Source organism: Geotrypetes seraphini, chromosome 6 (genome assembly GCF_902459505.1).
Source record: "Geotrypetes seraphini chromosome 6, aGeoSer1.1, whole genome shotgun sequence".
Classification (NCBI taxonomy): Eukaryota; Metazoa; Chordata; class Amphibia; order Gymnophiona; family Dermophiidae; genus Geotrypetes; species Geotrypetes seraphini.
Window position 1 is genome coordinate 533524 of NC_047089.1, and position 19735 is coordinate 553258.

The 19735-nt window shown below is 45.5% G+C and overlaps 1 protein-coding gene across 2 annotated transcripts in view; it reads right to left on the minus strand.

Moving 5' to 3' along the window:
* Window positions 1-3158: 3158 nt before the first annotated feature.
* The window catches only part of LOC117362014 (FH2 domain-containing protein 1-like), a 122795-nt gene continuing 106218 nt past the window's right edge, over window positions 3159-19735 (minus strand). For both annotated transcript variants that reach the window (XM_033947730.1, XM_033947731.1), the window contains exons 11-12: window positions 10159-10323; window positions 3159-5027 (exon numbers count right to left, since the gene is read on the minus strand). In XM_033947730.1, coding sequence (XP_033803621.1) covers window positions 4029-5027; window positions 10159-10323 — 1164 coding nt within the window. In that variant the 3' untranslated portion in view covers window positions 3159-4028. The remainder of the gene's footprint in view (window positions 5028-10158; window positions 10324-19735) is intronic.

Below are 19735 nucleotides of genomic sequence, written 5' to 3' on the forward strand. Positions count from 1 at the left end.
TGTCAGGAGGCCCTGTTTTTGTAACCTTGGAGACGATTGGCCATCTGCTCTTGCTGCTATTCATGGGGAGCTAAATTTTCTAGCAGCCAATTTCAGCAGGATTCTTTAATCCTTTGACTCCAGGATTTTTTTTCATCTGGCAACGATTATTTTTTCCTGGATTGGGCGAGCATATTTTTATATGCATGCCCTTCGCTTCTTCTCCTGTTGAGCTTTTTCATCAAGCTCACGAGAGCTGTTGCCACCATGCTGCATGGTGACCCAGTCAACATGGGTTCTCCCTTCTTCTTCCACTCAAGAAGAAAGGGCTCCCAAAATTTATTTCCCTGCTCGGTTCACTCTGACTCAGGAATCTTTGATTTCTTCCAATCTTCTTTGTTTTTTTCCTTTGGGCTGCGCCATTTCATTTATATCAGGTGTGTCCAACCTGTGGCCTGAGTGCCCCATGCGGCCCCGATCGAGGGCGATGCAGTGTTTTCCTCTGCTGCCCCTGGGTGTTTACCGTCTTGCCGGCTCCCTCCTCTGTCTTGCTGCAGCGTTTGCGCGGCCCCAGAAACATTTTTTTTCAGCCAATGCGGCCCAGGGAAGCCAAAAGGTTGGACACCCCTGATTTACATCTTTCTCAGCCCGTTTGTTGATTTCTGCTAGGACACCAGCCACTCACCCTTGTTGATATCAAAAGTGGTTTCGTTTTCTTTCCTGGTATTTTTTCTTTGTTTGATTCTAGTCTCAAGTCTATCGCTCTCAGACTTCTATGTAATGCTATTACATTTTTCCCTTGATGTGTCGAGGAGCAACCTCTTTCTGATTTCTTCTCTGGTTCCCAGGCTCATGACAGGGTTTTTTTTTTCATGTGTGTAATCCTCTGGACTATTCCTGTGGTTCTTTTCTGGTTGTTGATGCTACCATTTGTAACAATGGCGTCAGCTCCACTTGAGTTTATTACCTGGTTTTTCCTTATGTCTCTCACCTCTGCCAGGGGGATCGGCGAGTTTCATGCTCTGCTAGCAGCTTCATGCTTATCAGTCTTTCATCCAGACAAGATGATTCTGTGTTCATGTCCACAGTATCTTCTACTATTTTCATTTTGCTCAGTCAATTTTTCTGTCTGTGTTTCCTGCACCTTGTTTTTCCTGCAAGGATCCTGGCTTTATATGTTTTGTCCTGTAAACGGTTTTTTGTCCTCCTTGTTACACAGGTCGGAGCCGCAGTGATTTTATCCCAACCTTTTCTTTTGATTCAACTCCATTTGGATCTCCTATATTCATGGGAACAATTTTCACTTGGCTGATTGCCTCTCTCTCTCTCATTCTTCTTTACTCAGACTAGCCTGGCATGGGGATATCGTGTCCCAGTCCCTAAGTTCAAGTTCTGGCAGCTTTTGTTGTTTTCCTTATACTGTAGTTACATTACTGCAGAACTCTGTACAGCTGCCACCTAGTCCTCAGTTCATTCCTTCACTTCTCACTATTGTCTGTTTTTTTTCTATAGACGGAATGGGCACTTCGGCCATTATTATTTTCCACTTGTATTTCTTTGGCCAACTCTCCCACCATCCCTTTTCTGTTAGCTTAGAGGTCACCCATCAGTGATAATATGCTGCCTGCTTGTCCTGGGATAAAGCACAGTTACTTACCGTAACAGGTGTTATCCAGGGACAGCAGGCAGATATTCTCACAACCCACCCACCTCCTTGGGTTAGCTTCTTAGCTGGCTTATCTTAACTGAGCACGTCTACGTCAGGCGGGAAGGCACTCGCGCGCGTCGATAACTTTTTCAAGTTCTTGAAGTGTCCGTACCAGGGCTCCATCTGCCTGCTGTCCCTGGATAACACCTGTTATGGTAAGTAACTGTGCTATCTTGCATACGTTATCAGTTCAGAACAGTTGATATGAGGATAAGCAGCCCAGTCCTTAAAGTGTTCCCCAGAAAAAGCCGAATCCCTCAGCAAAACGGGCTCCATTGGGACAGGACTGAGATCAGTACATTTGGGGACATGATATGCAGTCATCCTGGACATTTAAATTGATCTTCAGGAGCACTAGCATAGGAATGCTTCTGATTACACTGATCTACATGATAGGCTTAGGTTCAGAGCACTTGCTGATGTTAAATCAGTTTAATGTAAGGTTATGGTGTATAAGGGATTTATTTGGTGACAATATGGTATAGAAAAAAGGAAAATTAAAAATAAGAAAGTGAATGAAATTAGAGATAGACAAGGAGAGGTTTTTTGGGGACCAATGATTGAAATCTGGAACTAGTAAGTCTCAGAGCGAGCTTCCGATTTATTTCTGTTTACTAGATTCTGAGCAGATTTCTGAGGCCCATTTTCCTCTCTAAAATTAAGTAATGGTTTGCCATCTGTCATAATATAGGAGTCATTGTTTGATGATGGCAAAGATAGGTGCTAGAAAGAGTGTGGCGCAGTGGTTAAAGCTACAGCCTCAGTTCCCTGAGGTTGTGGGTTCAAACCCACACTGCTCCTTGTGATCCTGGGCAAGTTATTTAATCCCCTCATTACCCCAGGTATATCAGATAGATTGTGAGCCCAACAGGACAGACAGGGAAAAATGCTTGTTCTTAGCTCCCCTAGGAGAACAGTATAGAAAAATTGAATGAATAAATAAAATGTAGGCCAGGATTTTTTGAGCCTATATTTCTGACGCCTATCTTTGCGTGAATCATGCCTACATAGGTGCTTTAGGCTACCTAATGCCACTTCCGGCGTTGGCCATGCCTTCTTTGGCGTTCGGCGGCCTAAAGCGCCTACATTAGGCGATTCCGGCACATTTTATGTAGGGACTTCACCCAGCCATTTTTTGCCATTTCTAATAAAGTTCTTCAATTAACTTATGCATCGGTAGGGCACCAGTTTTAGAATTTCCCCCAAAGTCTCTTTTCTGCTTCACAGATATTTGTATCCCACCCTCCCTCAAACTTCTGAACTCCAAGTGCATTTCTCCATTTGATAATATTGAAGTACTGGTGCAAGGCAGTTGAACAGTCCTCAACTTCTCTGGTATGTTCATTCTTTTCCATATCTTACTATCATCTACCAGTCAGATGTTTCTTCTTAACCCCTCCATATCATCACTCAATTTTTAATTCTTCTACTAAAAATATTGAAATTACAAAAGGTGGCATTGTACACATCATTCATAGAAATCTAATTTAATTTATTTTATTTAGGCCTATTTACAAATCATCAGTCCATCAAAACTTAAAATATCAAGATAAAAATTCCAGAAATGCAATGTATCAAGGTCTAACACAGAGTGATCTCTCTTAGCATCATGTACCAGGGCCATGGGCAAAACAAGAGACTCCAGGAATACCATAAGGTAAGCCCACCTCAGAGAACTCTTGGACCCAAGCCAATGCCAATGGCATCACTGACACTTTCGAGGCCTAGTGCTTTTACTAACATGACATTTTACTTTGATAGACATTTTAAAAAAAGACTAAGCACTTAATTTTTTTTTATTTTTTTTTTAAATAATGGTACATGTAAAGAGCAGTAATTCCCACCACCTGGAAGTTCTGACAGGTGTGTCCATTGCTTGAAAATTCAACACCACACAACTGGTGGTAGGGTGAGAACCTTCCAGGACTTCAGACCTTTGATCATTCCTGAACTCTCCCCTCCAACCGATTCTCTCTTCAACATGCAATCTGTATCTTACAAATGCAAATCCACATTAGTGTCATTTGAAACCATACAATTTTTACATTTTACAGCATCACTTAAGTCATATCCTCCCCTTCTTTCTCACCATCCCAGTTCCAGAAGTCACACACTGTCTAGTTAAATGCACATTCACATACGCTCCCTGCCTCTCTTCTAATAATTTTTCGATTTGAAATTTCTCCTAATTCACTTTAGGCATCTCTGGAAGAGTCTTCATGGGTGACAGTTCACTGGGGCCACATTTAGCAGATCTGGATGAGAAACAAGATAGAGTACAGCTGAGTTAATGAATTCTTTAAACCACCAAACCCAGCTCTGCTCCAGAGTAAGGTATTTATCAGGACTTTGGGGATTTCTGAGGATTTTCATTCAAGCGACGGAAAAAGTTCGCTATGGCTGATCCTTCAGATACCGCTTTTGTAAGATCACGGCTTGCTTTCCCAGGTGAGCACTTTGCAGCCTCTAGCATTTTTGAGTTGCCTTTTTTATGGAAAAGGTCTCCAAACCTGAAGGCCGGAGATGTATCAGGGGAACTCCCTTCCCTTAAAGTCAAAGTCTGTGGAGATAAGATCTTATCTGGGATCCGTGTAGTTAATCCTTGGCCAAAAATGCCAACCTTTTTAGTACCAGAGGCAGCTGAAGATGCCTCCTCTGTTGTCATATTGGAGGAATCACATAGGCTTAGCTCTGGGAGAGCCATCTGCAGTGATTCTAGGCTCTCTTGGTCCAGCATCTCTTTATCCACAAAATGTTCTTTTCTGGGTGAGAGAAGCTGTGAAGACCTGCTAGGGAGCAGATTATCGCTATTTTCTTTCTGGAAAGGAATAACATTAAGTGTGTGTCGACGGTTCACCTTCACAAAAGGTTCCATTGTTGTACCGATATTCTGGCTTACCCTAGGTAGTCTATGTCTCTGCACGTTGGCAGTTTCCAGCTGACCACTACGAGCCTCAACAGTAGTAGTTAAATTCTCCTCCTCTTTAATGACTGAAGTTCCATGCACTGATACTGCAGGGCTTCGTGACCCACCACATCTCTTGGGGATGCTTAGCTTACAGTTGGGTTTCTCCTTGGAAACATCAGTTGCATAGGGCTGTGCAATAGCAAGATTGAGGATTTCCTTAGAAATCTTGGATTTCTGCTGGGACTCTGGAACTGGAGATGATTTTGGAGGTCGAAGGCTGCGACTTCTCCAACTAGGCCGATAGTTTCTCAGCAGCAAGAATTCCAGCTCCACATTTTGTAGATCCTTGTCCAGAGAAGAGCAGGTGGCAATAGAGCGTCGTTTCTCCAGCCGTTCCTTCTTCAGTTTTGCCAGTTCCCGATCTTTGTTCTCCTACAAACAAAGAAACCATTTAAAATGGAGTCATCCATCGTTTATCAGCAGAAATAACTGAGCCCAAATTTATGACTATACAGTGGATTTATTTGTGTTAGGTGATGGCAGTAGGGCATTATGAAGTAGCTGGACAACAACTGCAATGATATCCGATTGTCAAAAATTAAGCAATTGCCTAGAGCACAGCAATTTTGGGAACAGCACCAAGGACATTACCGTGCTGCCCTGCATCTCATGTAGAGGAGAACAGGTCTCCTATGCCTACTACTCGGAGCAAGAAGCAAACAGGGGTATGGGGTTAAAAAGGGAACAGCTAGAGTGAATGACAAAACAACATGGAGGAACTGCTCTGCTCCTAAATACAGTACCTCTCTCCTGTTCCCCTATTTCTTCCTGTTGTGTAGAGAACAAGGAAGGAAGAATGAAGCAAGAAATGGCAGATGGAATGAAGAAGAGTCAGTCTGCTTCCTAATCTAGCTCCTTCTTCCCATTTCCCCCCCCCCCCTTTCCCTCCTGTCCATCAGTTATCGTTTACATATTTCTATTTATAATTTTATATTCATTTGTTCTGTATTCTGTTCTCAGGTCACAGACCTTATAAGTCTGCCCAGCACTGGTCCTACTTCCCAGTCATTCAAGTTGCTGTCAGAGCCCACTCCTGCCCATATTCGACCAGTACTGGCCTTACTTGCACCAAAAGGTTTTTATTTTGATTCCATCCTTCTGTGAACATTAGACCAATATAAGACATTCAGGTTTATGCAGTCCAATCTTGTTTTGTTTTCTGAATAGGCAGTGTATTTGCAATTAGAAATTTGGATTTTAGTCTGCCTTTTCAAATAAAGTTCAAAGTGATTTGCAGTGCTGAGGAGAGTGTGGCATAGTGGTTAGAGCTACGACCTCAGAACCCGCACTGCAGCTTGTGACCCTGGGCAAGTCACTTAATCCTCCACTGCCCCAGGTACATTAGATCAGTGATTCCCAACCCTGTCCTGGAGGAACACCAGGCCAATTGGGTTTTCAGGCTAGCCCTAATGAATATGCATGAAGCAAATTTGCATGCCTATCACTTCCATCATATGCAAATCTCTCTCATGCATATTCATTAGGGCTAGCCTGAAAACCCGATTGGCCTGATGTTCCTCCAGGACAGGGTTGGGAACCACTGCATTAGATCAATTATAAGCCCACCAGGACAGATAGGGAAAATGCTTGAAGTACCTGTATGTAAACCGCTTTGAGAGTCCCAATTCCTTTCCCTTTACAAGTCAGGTACATCAAGTCTCTGTCCCAAATAACTTACAATAAGTAGATCCCTGAGGTAATGGGAGAAAAAATGCAACTTATTCAAGATCACAAGGCATGTCAGTGGGGGGAACTAGAATTTGATTTGCCTGGTCCTTAGCCCATTGCTCTAACGACTAATGCCTCTCAATGTCAGTAATGCCTAACATGACCATTTATTTTTTTCCTCAAAACGGGACAGGACCCCCGGATTCCGGATCCTTTCCGGATCCCATTAAATATAGTGCAAAATATAGACAGCAGATATAAATTCTCAAAAGTGACACATTTTGACCACTAATTGAAAATAAAATCATTTTTCCTACCTTTATCTGGTGATTTCATGACTCTGGTTGCACTTCCTTCTGATTGTGCATCCTCTCTTTAATTTCTTTCTGTCTCCCTGCCCTCCCAAGCCACCCTGCTTCCCCTGCCCCCTGACATGCCATGCCAGCCTGCTTCCCCTGCCCCTCGACAAGCTAAGCCAGCCTGCTTCCCTGATGCACCCTGCTTCCCCTGCCCCCGACAAGCCAAGCCAGCTTGCTTCCCCTGCCCCTTGACAAGACAAGCCACCCTGCTTCCCCGACGCACCCTGCTTCCCCTGCCCCCCATAGACAAGCCAGCCTGCTTCCCCTGCCCCCCGACAAGCCAAGCCAGCCTACTTCTCCTGCCCCCCGACAAGCCAAGCCAGCCTGCTTCCCCTGCCCCCCATAGACAAGCCAGCCTGCTTCCCCTGCCCCCCGACAAGCCAAGCCAGCCTGCTTCTCCTGCACCCCGACAAGCCAAGCCAGCCTGCTTCCCTGATGCACCCTGCTTTCCCTGCCCCTGACAAGCCAAGCCAGCCTACTTCCCCGATGCACCCTAGCCAAGCCACCCTGCTTCCCCTGCCCCCCGACAAGCCAAGTCGCCCTTCTTCCCCTGTCCCCATGCACCCTGCTTCCCTGACCCAGCAACATCAAGGCGCATGCAGCCACTGCACAAGCACCAGGCCTAAAAGTCTTGTCTCCACACACACCCCCTCCCCTCGACATCAATTCTGATGTCGGAGAGGAAGTTCCAGACCAGCCAATCGCTGCCTAGCTGGCCCAGAACTTCTCCGACATCAGAATTGATGTTGGGAAGAAGGCTTCTGGGTGGCAAGAAGCAGCTGCAGCGGCCTGGTGAGGGGGTTTGAATCGGTGCTGGAGGGAGGCTGGCTTTGGCGCAGCAAGGGAGGGAGGGGTTTAGGTCTCTACAATGTTTCGTCTACAGCTTTGCTAGGTGGGGGATGGGAGTCGGGGATGGGAGGAAAAATGTGAAAACTTGGGTTTGCTTGAGGCTGGGACTGCTTGTTTTTGGGAATCTCCCCTTCCATGATGTATGGTTCGGTTTTTAGTATTTTCCGATGTCTGTAAAGTGGACTGATGTTTTTGCTTGTACCTTGTCTCAAGTTGCCTTAAATAAAGTTTAAAAAAAAAAAAAAAAGCCGGCCCTGGTCTCCGGACCCAATCTTTGCTTCTGCTTTACCCAGCACAGCCTTAACTCCTGCAATCCTCCCCAACCCCAAGCCACTAACCACGCCAGCCCCAACTGCATGCTGGCATCGGCCCATGCCCATCTTTGCCTTGCATCAGGTCATCTCCATCAAACTTAGCCTAATTATTTTGCTCTCTTTTACATCTTTTTTAATTTCACCTGAAAATACACCAACTCATCTAGTTTCTAATTTCCCTACTGCAAAACCAGCACGAGCCGATGGCAATCCCACTACTTCCTTCGCCTCTACCCAAACTAAGCCTCGTCCCCTCCCCCACAAAGAAGGCAGAGAAACCACTTGACATCAGCGCTCGCTCCCTATGCTGCTACTGCCACCAGCCACCGCGCATGTCTGGGCCCCTGCTCTGCCCCCTATTGCGGAAGGGGCGGTGTTTTATCCAGTAGCTGGTGTGCCCCTGCGTTTCACGTCTTGTCTCAGGTGCTTGTGCTTCCGGGTTGCGAGCGTCAGCGCTGGAGAGAGGGAGGCCGACAAGCAGTGGCAGCAGACCGGGGGTGGGGTGGGTGAATCGGCGCTTGAGGGAGGGAAGGAGGCTGGTTTTGGCACAACAGGGAGGGAGGGGAGGCCCTGTCCCTTTGTCCCCGCACACAGCTTCGGGACGCTGTCCCTGAAAACGGGACATTTTGGTGTCCCGAAGCTTTGTGTGGGGACAACGGGACAGGAGATCTAAAAACGGGACGGTCCCGTTCAAAACGGAACGTATGGTCACCTTAGTAATGCCGTTCTAAGGTCCAGTATCACCTTTTCATACAAAGGAATGTTGACGTTTGCGTTCTGGGAGTTGGTACTGTTTTGGAATGGGAAATTTGTTAGAACCTTGCAGAAAAGTCACTGAAAAGATCTGTTAGCTCACAACATGCCTGGTAATGGAATGTGTCCTTGTTACTGAGGCAACAAAACAATTTGGAAATGTTTTGTATGGTGAATAGTAAAGGGAAACACCCTAGACTCATCCACTCCATTCTGAGACAAGCTTTAGCCAATGCAGGTTGGCTTTCTTTTAAAAGTACAAATGTTACGAATATGTATTAGACTTTTCTGCAGTCGGCCTTCAGAAATCATTTTTTCAGACACTGCAACATAGTTTTTGAAGCATAGGTATTATACCCATCCATATATTTATATACAGATATATTATATATGTATAAAACAACTGTGTTTGGTTTATTTATTTATAACCCACCTTTACCCAGGGTGGGTTACAAACTAACATACAAAGATGCATACCAGATTGACAAATACACCTACAAAGGCGACCAGCACCTTATTGTCATCATCTCTTCCTCATAAACCACACAATCTCATACCCTGTATTTCATCTGGCAAAAAAGATGCCGTTTAAGCAATCTTTTAAAATCCTGTATATTCAGGGAGGTTATTCCATTCCCTAGGCCCTATACAATGGAATATAGTATTTCTAGATAACGTTAGCCTCCGCTCTTTTACAGATGGAATTTGCAGTTCTAATTGTTCAGAAGTGTTATATTTTAACGTATGTGGGGGCAAATGTTAGAACTGTACAATTTGGTAAAACATCCACAAGCACTCTCTCCACAGCTTTTCATCGATTCTTAAAAAGACACATTGGAGGGGGGCAGGTACTTTTCCTTTGAATCCTGAATATGTCAGGTTAGGACATTTTTGAAAATCTTTTTAAGAGATAAATATATAGCTTTTGAAAATTAAGTGTTTTACAGCAGTGTTTTTCAACCTTTTTACACCTGTGGACCGGCAGAAATAAAAGAATTATTCTGTGGACCGGCATCGGTCCATGGACCGGCGGTTGAAGAACACTGGGCTAAGTCGTGGGCCAGACCCCGCCCCCATAATAGTACTAATTGCACCTTGCACGTCCCGTGCCTCATCTGGAAGCCTTCCCTCTGATGTTGCAATGTCAGAAAGAAGGCTTCCGGTTCAGGCGCAGGATGCCCGTAGGAGCCACTGCCCATGGCTTTGTGCACTGAATCAGTCAAGAAGAGGGAGCTGGCTCGAAGATAACGCCAAATTGATCGCACCGTGGACCGGCGGTTGAAGAACACTGTTTTGGGCCTGATGCACGTGCTGGCCCTGTGGACCAGCAGGAAATTTCTGCGGACCGGCACTGGTCCATGGACCAGTGGTTGAAGAACACTGTTTTACAGTATAGCTCTGGGAAGGGGGGAGAAGGTGGCCTTTGAACGTTAATGGGGGAGAGGTGCACACAAGTGAGTTCATCTACAATGCCTATTAGGCTTGTACAGGTCCCAGTATTATACAGCAGTGGGGTCATAATGAACAGCATTATGGAAGAGAGCGCAAGATTTGTTTTACCTGTACCGCAGTAAGGAATTTGCTGCAAAAGGTTCTGAAGATGTTACAGCAGTCCTCCAACTTAAAGAGTGTTTCATCCTCGCAGAAGAACTCGATCAGGGTTGCTGTTGCCACCTTCAAGTGTAGTAAAGATGCTTGAGCCTCTCCTAGCTCGACTTCAGCTGCCTGCAAAGAAAACACATGCGAGGTATCCATCAGGGTGCAGGAAGAGATCCCCTCAGACTCCACTAATGTGTAAGCTACCTTCAAATTATACTCCATCCCATTTAGAGGAAAGGAGCCAAATCTTGGAGTTTACACAAACATACTCCCAAGTAAATGCCAGGGATCTGTTCCTGGTGCCTGAATGTTAGAACCTCTCTCATATTTTTTAAACACCATTATCCTCTTAGGTCTTGTGTCCACCCTACAGATACAGCCCAGCTACAGAAGTTTGACTACTTGTAGGATATCATTTATCATCCAAGTAATTTTTTATTTCTCTCATAAGAATAGCCTAACTAGGGCAGACCGATGGTCCTTCCAGCCTAGTGGGTCTCAACCCAGCCCTCAGGACACATCTAGCTAGTCAGGTTTTCAGGATATCCACAATGAATAGGCATGAGATAAATTTGCATGCATTTCCTTCATTGCATGCAAATCTGTCTTATGCATATTCTATGTGGGCATCCTGAAAACATAACAAGCTAAGTATGTCCTGAGGGCTGGGTTGAGAACTTCCGATCTAGCTCGGTATCTTGTTCCACAATGGCCAATCCAGGTCACAAGTACCTGACAGAAATCCAAAAAGAAGAACATTCTATGTTACCGATCCCAGGGCAAACAGTGGCTTCCCCCATGTCTGTCTCAATAGCAGACTGTAGACGTTTCCTCCAGGAACTTGTCCAAACCTTTTTAAGAGAAAAGGAAAGAAGGTACCAAGCCTCGGACAACAGTAGAGCAAACAAAGAAAGGCACCTAGGTTCCCCCCCTCAGCCATCTCTTTTCCAACCTAGAGCCCTATTCTCTTTAGCATTTCCTCATGAGAGGAGGTCCATCACTTTCTAATTCCTATACTGTAGATATATATTTTAAGATAACTAGAATTCAATGCAATACTCAAGGTGAAATCACACCATACCTTTCCTAATAACTCCTAGCATCGTGTTTGGTTTTTTTGGCCACTTCTGCACACTGGATAGAAGATTTCTACCATGACACCTAGGAGGAGATTTATTTAAGCAGTGCTTTTCCATCCAGCCTACAGCCAGTGGTGTAGTGAGGGGGGTGTGGACCGCCTCAGGCACCATGTCAGTTGGGATGCTGGCACCTCTCTGCCACACTGTGCCATGCTTGTACCATCCCTCACCTCTGTAGATCTTCGCTAGCGCGAGCAACGTCTCCTGCCTGTTGCTCACGCCAGCCTGGTTCCCCTCTGAATCACTTCCAAGTCACAGGGCCAGAAAGTGGATGTCAGAGGGAAATTCAACGCTAGCACGAGGAGCTACTCATGGTGAACATTTAGAGGTATGGGGGCTGCGGAGAGGAGGGAGCAGGGTGGGGGGCACATAAGGAGCAGGACCACAGAGAGGAGGGAGCAGGGTGGGGGGCACAGAAGGAGCAGGGCCGCAGAGAGGAGGGAGCAGGGGCATCATCACCCCAGGCGCTCCTACCCTCACCACGCCACTGCCTACAGCCCTTTTCCTGCCAAGGGATTGGTCACATCTCAGGAAGAGGAGGATCTTTTTTCACTAAGCTAAGTTAAAGGAAGGAAGCAGATCTTTTACATTTGATTATTGGAAGTTATCATTGCTGGCTGTCATAATACAGAACTATATCATATGTAATTAATTTTTAAAATATATTTGTGTAAATAGTTGGCCATATGTACTGAGCTGTTTTGGAGTTGCTTCATCAACTGAAAGCACTAGTAAAGTGTTTGGTTCAAGATAAAACCTGGTGTGGACTACTTTATTTCCAAGGAGTTACAAGTCTGATACTCAGCTTGCCCGTCCTCTTGGTTCAAATCCTGATCCCAGCCTCAGTCCTCAACAAATAAAGTCTGAATGTTGCCTTCATCCTATCATCCCAGGCGGCCACCTAGCCCACTGCACTAAAGTGTTGTTGTGGTTGGTTTGGTTTTAGGGTTTTTTTTACACAAGATTGCATATAATTTTTTATCACATTATCTAAGTTTGTTCTGATACATTTTTTAACCTCTTATAAATGTATACTATACATTCTTTTTACTGATATTGTATACTTATGTCCAAATGTTTCTTTATAGTTTGAGGTATATTTTTTAATGTTTCTTTTGTTAATAATGTCGGATTATTTATTATACATTATTATACATAGCTGTCTCATTTGTTGGATTTTTAACATTTGAACATTGCTAGAAACCTAATCTAATTATTTCTAAAGCGCTACCAGACATACGCAGCACTGAGAGTAACAAAGGAGATAGTCCCTGCTCAAAAGAGCTTCCATTCTAGACAAATCTAGATAAATAGGTTGCCAAGATGGGGAATACAGTTAGGGGGGAATGGCTATTTATTTATTTATTTGATTTTTATTTTAGCCCTTCCTCCCCAGAGAGCCCAGAACGGGTTACAATATTACATACACAGTATAGAGCATACCAGTTACAGACAGATATATACTCTAGAATGACGACTAATACATATGCTATTGGTAAAAGAGTCCATTTAAAATGTTGCTTGACTGTATATCTTATTGTGTTAATGTGATCAGGCTGAGCGGTCATTACCAGATCCCTCCAGTCTCCTGGTCATCTCCAGGTCCTCCCTGGATGTCATGGTCTTCTGGTCCTCTCCCAACCTTTCATAGGCCCTCTGGCCTATTACCGGTCTCTCCGCCAGTCGCCACCTGTCCTGCCAGTACCTCTGCTTGTTGCTCGCCAGATCTTTGGCCATTGCTCACCCAGGTCTATCAGGCTGTTTCTCTGGGCTCCTCTGGTTCCATTACCGATATCTCCGCTGATTGCCACCGGCCCGCCAGTCGCTTGTCAAACCCCCTCAACCGTGGACCTTGACTCTTCTTGCTAGGGTGGTGAGCAGTGGGCTTAAGGGAGTAGGGTTATGGATTAAAGGCTAAATCAAAATCTGTCAGGTTATTGGTATTAGAGTAAGATAAGACACAAGCAAGGTAGAGAGAACGAGAGGGCACTCTCTAAAATTAAAAGGGGATAGATTCCGTACAAACGTAAGGAAGTTCTTCTTCACCCAGAGAGTGGTAGAGAACTGGAATGCCCTTCCAGAATCTGTTATAGGGGAAAACACCCTCCAGGGATTCAAGACAAGGTTGGACATGTTCCTGCTGAGCCAGAATGAACGCAAGTAGGACTGGTCTCGGTTAGAGCACCGGTCTTTGACCTGGGGGCCGCCACATGAGCAGACTGCTGGGCACAATGGACCACTGGTATGACCCAGCAGCGGCAAATTCTTATGTTCTTAAGCATAATAATTTTCTGTTTTATTGTTTCATGTCATTTAAAGAACCATATAATTATGTAATTTTATAGTTTGTTTTTATGGATTTAGACCTCTGGCACAGGAAACACACCGAAACATGGACGGTGTCAAGTCATAGAAAACACAGAAACATAGAAAATGATGGCAGAAAAGGGCTATGGCCCATCAAGTCTGCCCACTCTAATGACCCACCCACCTAACTTCTTCCCCCAAGAGATCCCACATGCTTATCCCATTTTCTCTTAAAATCTTGCACGCTGCTGGCCTCAATTACCTGCAGTGGAAGATCATTCCAATGATCAACCACCCTTTCGGTGAAGAAATACTTTCTGGTGTCGCCATGAAATTTCCCGCCCCTGATTTTCAGCAGATGCCCTCTTGTGGCCGTGGGTCCTTTAAGAAAAAAGATATCATCTTCCACCTCGATACGGCACGTGATGTATTTGAACGTCTCAATCATGTCTCCCCTCTCTCTACGTTCCTCGAGTGAGTATAGCTGCAATTTACTCAGCCTTTCCTCATACGGGAGATCCTTGAGTCCTAAGACCATTCTGGTGGCCATTCGCTGAACCGATTCAGCTCTCAGCACATCTTTTTGGTAAAGTGGCCTCAAGAATTGTACACAATATTCCAGATGAGGTCTCACCATGGATCTGTACAACGGCATTATGACTTTGGGCTTCCGGCTGATGAAACTTCTACAGATACAACCCATCATTTGTCTTGCCTTTGATGAAGCCTTCTCCACTTGATTGGCAGTTTTCATGTCTTCACTGATGATCACTCCTAAGTCTCGTTCTGCAGTCCTAGCTAAGGTCTCACCATTTAGGGTGTAGGTTCTGCACGGATTTCTGCTGCCTAGGTGCATTACCTTACACTTTTTGGCATTGAAGCTTAGTTGCCAAGTCGAGGACCAATGTTCCAATAAGAGTAGGTCCCGCGTCATAGAAACATAGAAAAATGACGGCAGAAAAGGGCCAAAGCCCATCAAGTCTGCCCACTCTAGTGACCCTTCGCCTTGAATTTGTTCACCACCCCCTGCCTTTACATCATTAGAGATCCCACATGAATATCCCATTTATTTTTAAAATCTGCCATGCTGTTGGCCTCAATCACCTGCAGTGGGAGTTCGTTCCAATGATCTACCACCCTCTCGGTGAAGAAATACTTTCTGAAGTCACCATGGCTTCAAAGAAGGTTTGGATAGGTTCCTAGAGGATAAAAGAATTGAGGGGTACAGATAGGAGTAGAGGTAGGTCATAGGGATAGTCTGGGACCACTGCTCAGGCAATGGGCCTGATGGGCCGCCGCGGTAGCGGACCGCTGGGCGAGATGGACCTCTGATCTGCCTCAGCGGAGGCAACTTCTTATGTTCTTAATATTCAGCGGATGCCCTCTGGTGGACGAAGGTCCTATAAGACGGAATATATCCTCTTCCACCTCGATAAGGCCCGTGATATATTTAAATGTCTCAATCATGTCCCCTCTCTCTCTTCATTCCTCAAGTGAGTACAGCTGCAATTTATTCAGCCTTACTTCATACGGGAGATCCTTGAGCCCCGAGACCATCTTGGTGGCCATCCGCTGAACTGACTCAATTCTCAGCACATCTTTCCAGTAATGTGGTCTCCAGATTTGAACACAATATTCCAAATGAGGTCTCACCATGGATCTGTACAATGGCATTATGACTTCTGGCATTCTGCTGATAAAACCTCTACGGATGCAACCCATCATTTGCCTTGCCTTGGAGGAAGCCTTTTCCACTTGATTGGCAGTTTTCATGTCATCACTAATGATTACTCCTAAATCCCATTCTTCCGTGGTCCTAGCTAAGGTCTCACCATTTAACGTGTAAGTCCTGCATAGCTTTCTTTTACCCAGGTGCATCACTTTACATTTTTTAGCATTGAAGTTGAGCTGCCAAGTCGATGACCATTGTTCCAATAATAGTAGATCCTGCGTCATACTGTCAGGCATAGTTCTTTTACCTACTATGTTGCACAGTTTGGTGTCGTCGGCGAACAATGATATTTTTCCTCTGAGCCCTTGGGTCATATCACTTATGAATATGTTGAATAGGATTGGACCCAAGACCGAGCCCTGTGGCACTCCACTGGTCACATCTGATGTTTTGGATGGGGTACCATTTACCATCACCCTCTGAAGTCTACTGCTCAGCCAATCCTTAACCCATGCAGCTAGTGTTTCCCCTAATCCCAGTGATTTCAGCTTGTTCAATAACCTGCGGTGTGGGACACTATCAAAAGCTTTGCTGAAGTCCAAATACACTACGTCCAGGGACTCCCCAGCATCTAGCTGTCTTGTTACCCAGTCGAAGAAGCTAATCAGATTTGATTGGCAGGACCTGCCCTTGGTAAATCCATTTTGATGGGGATCACGTACATCTTCTTCATCCAGGATTGTATCAAGTTTCTATTTGATCAGTGTTTCCATGAGTTTGCATACTATGGATGCGAGACTCACCGGTCTGTAATTCGCCATCTCTGTCCTGTAGCCCTTTTTGTGGAGTGGAATAACGTTAGCTGTTTTCCAGTCCAAGGGGATTCTTCCCGTGCTTAGGGAGAGATTGAAGAGCACAGATAATGGTTCCGTCAGGACTTCACTCAACTCTCTGAGCACCCTGGGGTGTAGGTTGTCTGGTCCCATGGCTTTGTTTACTTTGAGTCTTGAAAGTTCGCAGTAGACGCTACTGGGCGTAAACTTGAAGTCTTGAAACGGGTTTTTCTGGCTTTCCCTTGTCAGTAAATGTGGACTGGATCCCGGCGCCTCACAGGTGAAGACCGAGCAGAAGTATTCATTTAGTAGTTCGGCCTTAGTGGAATCCGATTCTGAATAATTCCCGTCCGATTTCCTGAGTCGTTCTATCCCATCTTTTGTTTCTTTTCCTGTCACTAATATACCTAAAGAAGGATTTATCCCCTTTCTTAATGTTCCGTGCTAGATTCTCCTCTATTCGGAGCTTGGCCTCTCTGACTGCCTTCTTGACAGCTTTAGACCTATAAAGATAGTCTTCTTTTGCCTCCTGCTTTCCTAAATGTTTGTAGGCAATAAATGCTTTTTTCTTCTCCTTAACGAGGTCCGAAATTTCAGTACTGAACCACTGGGGTCTTTTGTTTCTCCGACTTTTGCTGACCGGTTTTACATAGCGATTTGTTGCTTCATGCAGGGTGGATTTCAGAGTCGACCACATATTCTCCACGTTGTCAGTTTGTGCTTGGTTTTGCAGCTCCTGATGGACAAAATCTCCCATGCGTTCAAAGTCTGTGCCTCTAAAGTTGAGGACTCTCGTCACTGTATTAGATCTAGAGAAACCCCACCTGAGGTTAAGCCATACCATGTTATGGTCTCTGGAGGCCAGCGTATCTCCTACCGATACTTCTGTAATGCTGTCTCCGTTGGTGAGTACCAGGTCCAGTATCGCCTGGTTTCTAGTGGGCTCCAGTACCATTTGTTTGAGTCGTGCACCCTTTATGGAGGTTAATATTCTTCTGCTGCCAGAGGTAGTCGCAGAGAGTGTGTTCCAATCTGCATCGGGCAATGTGCTTTTGCCTACTACGATGCATAATTTGGTGTCATCGGCGAATAATGTTATTTTGCCTTGAAGCCCCTGAGCCAGGTCCCTTACGAAAATGTTAAATAGGATCGGGCCCAAGATCGAGCCCTGCGGCACTCCACTGATCACTTCTGACGTTTCAGAGAGGGTACCGTTCACCACCACCCTCTGAAGTCTACTGCTTAGCCAGTCTTTGACCCATGCAGTTAATGTTTCACCTAATCCCATAGAACTCATCTTGCTCAATAACCTGCGGTGTGGGACGCTATCAAAAGCTTTACTAAAGTCCAAGTACACGACATCCAGGGACTACCCCATATTCAGCTTTTTTGTTACCCAATCAAAGAAGCTGATTAGATTGGATTGGCAGGACCTTCCCTTTGTAAATCCATGTTGATGGGGATCATGTAGATTCTCCTCGTTCAGAATCGTATCTAATTTATGTTTAATTAGTGTTTCCATAAGTTGACTCACTATTGATGCGAGACTCACCGATCTGTAATTCGCAACTTAGGGAAAGATTGAAGAGCGTGGATAATGGTTCCGCCAGGACATCACTCAACTCTCTAAGCACCCTGGGGTGTAGATTGTCAGGTCCCATGGCTTTGTTCACTTTAAGAACATAAGAAGTTGCCTCCACTGGGTCAGACCAGAGGTCCATCGCGCCCAGCAGTCCTCTCCCGCGGCGGCCCATCAGGCCTATGACCTGTGAAGTGGTCCCTGACTATTCCTATAACCTACCTCTACTTCTATCTGTACCCCTCAATCCCCTTATCTTTTAGGAATCTATCTAAACCTTCCTTGAACCCCTGTAGCGTGCTCTGGCCTATCACAACCTCCGGATGCGCGTTCCATGTGTTCACCACCCTCTGGGTAAAAAAGAACTTCCTAGCGTTTGTTCTAAACCTGTCCCCTTTCAATTTCTCTGAGTGCCCCCTTGTACTTGTGGTTCCCCACAGTCTGAAGAATCTGTCCCTGTCTACCTTCTCTATGCCCTTCAGGATTTTTAAGGTTTCTATCATGTCTCCTCTAAGTCTCCGCTTTTCCAGGGAGAATAGCCCCAGCATTTCCAACCTATCAGCGTATGAAAAGTTTTCCATACCTTTTATCAGTTTAGTCGCTCTTCTCTGAACTCCCTCAAGTACTGCCATGTCCTTCTTGAGGTACGGCGACCAGTACTGGACACAGTACTCCAGATGAGGGCGCACCATTGCACGATACAGCGGTATGATGACTTCCTTCGTCCTGGTCGTGATACCCTTTTTAATGATACCCAACATTCTGTTCGCTTTCTTTGAGGCTGTCGCACACTGTGCTGATGCTTTCAATGTTGTGTCTACCATCACCCCCAGGTCTCTTTCAAGGGTGCTTACCCCTAGCAATGATCCCCCCATTTTGTAGCTGAACATCGGGTTCTTTCTCCCTATATGCATGACCTTGCATTTCTCTATGTTAAAGCTCATTTGCCACTTTTTTGCCCACTCTTCCAGCCTAGTTAGGTCCCTTTGCAGGTCTTTGCAGTCTTCCGCGGTTCTAACCCTGCTGCAGAGTTCGGTGTCATCCGCAAATTTAATAACCTCACATTTTGTTACCGCCTCCAGGTCGTTAATAAATATATTGAACAGGAGTGGTCCCAGCACCGACCCCTGTGGAACTCTGCTCGTGACCCGTTGCCAGTCTCAGTAATGGCCCTTTACTCCAACCATCTGTTTCCTGCCTGCCAGCCAGTGTTTGATCCATCGGTTGGCATCCCCTTGCACCCCGTGGCTCCACAGCTTCTTAAGCAGCCGTTCGTGGGGTACCTTGTCGAAGGCTTTTTGGAAGTCAAGGTAAATGATGTCTATGGATTCCCCTTTATCCATCTGGCTGTTTATTCCCTCAAAGAAGTACAGTAAGTTCGTGAGGCACGACCTTCCCTTGCAGAAGCCGTGCTGGCTCGCCTTCAGCTGTCCATTGTTTTCTATGTGTTTGCAGATGCTGTCCTTAACCAGTGCTTCCATCATCTTTCCCGGAACCGAGGACAAGCTCACCGGCCTGTAGTTTCCCGGGTCACCCCTTGATCCGGTCTTAAAGATGGGCATGACATTTGCTATTTTCCAGTCCTCCGGGATCTCCCCAGTTTTTAAGGATAGGTTACATATTTGGCGAAGTGTTTCCGCTATTTCGTTTCTCAGTTCTTTTAGTACCCTTGGGTGGATGCCGTCCGGACCTGGTGATTTGTCGCTCTTCAGTCTGTCTATCTGTCGGAGGACATCCTCTTGGCTTGCCTCTAGTTGGACCAGCTTTTCATCCTGATCCCCACTTATGATCTCCTTGGGTTCTGGAATATTGGATGTGTCCTCTCTTGTGAAGACTGATGAGAAGAACTTGTTTAACCTGTCAGCTATCTCTTTTTCCTCCTTTACCACTCCCTTCATATTTCCATCATCCAATGGTTCCACTTCCTCCCTGGCCGGTTGCCTCCCCTTCACATACATACTTTGAGTCTTGATAGTTCACAGTAGACGCTGCCGGGCGTAAACTCGAA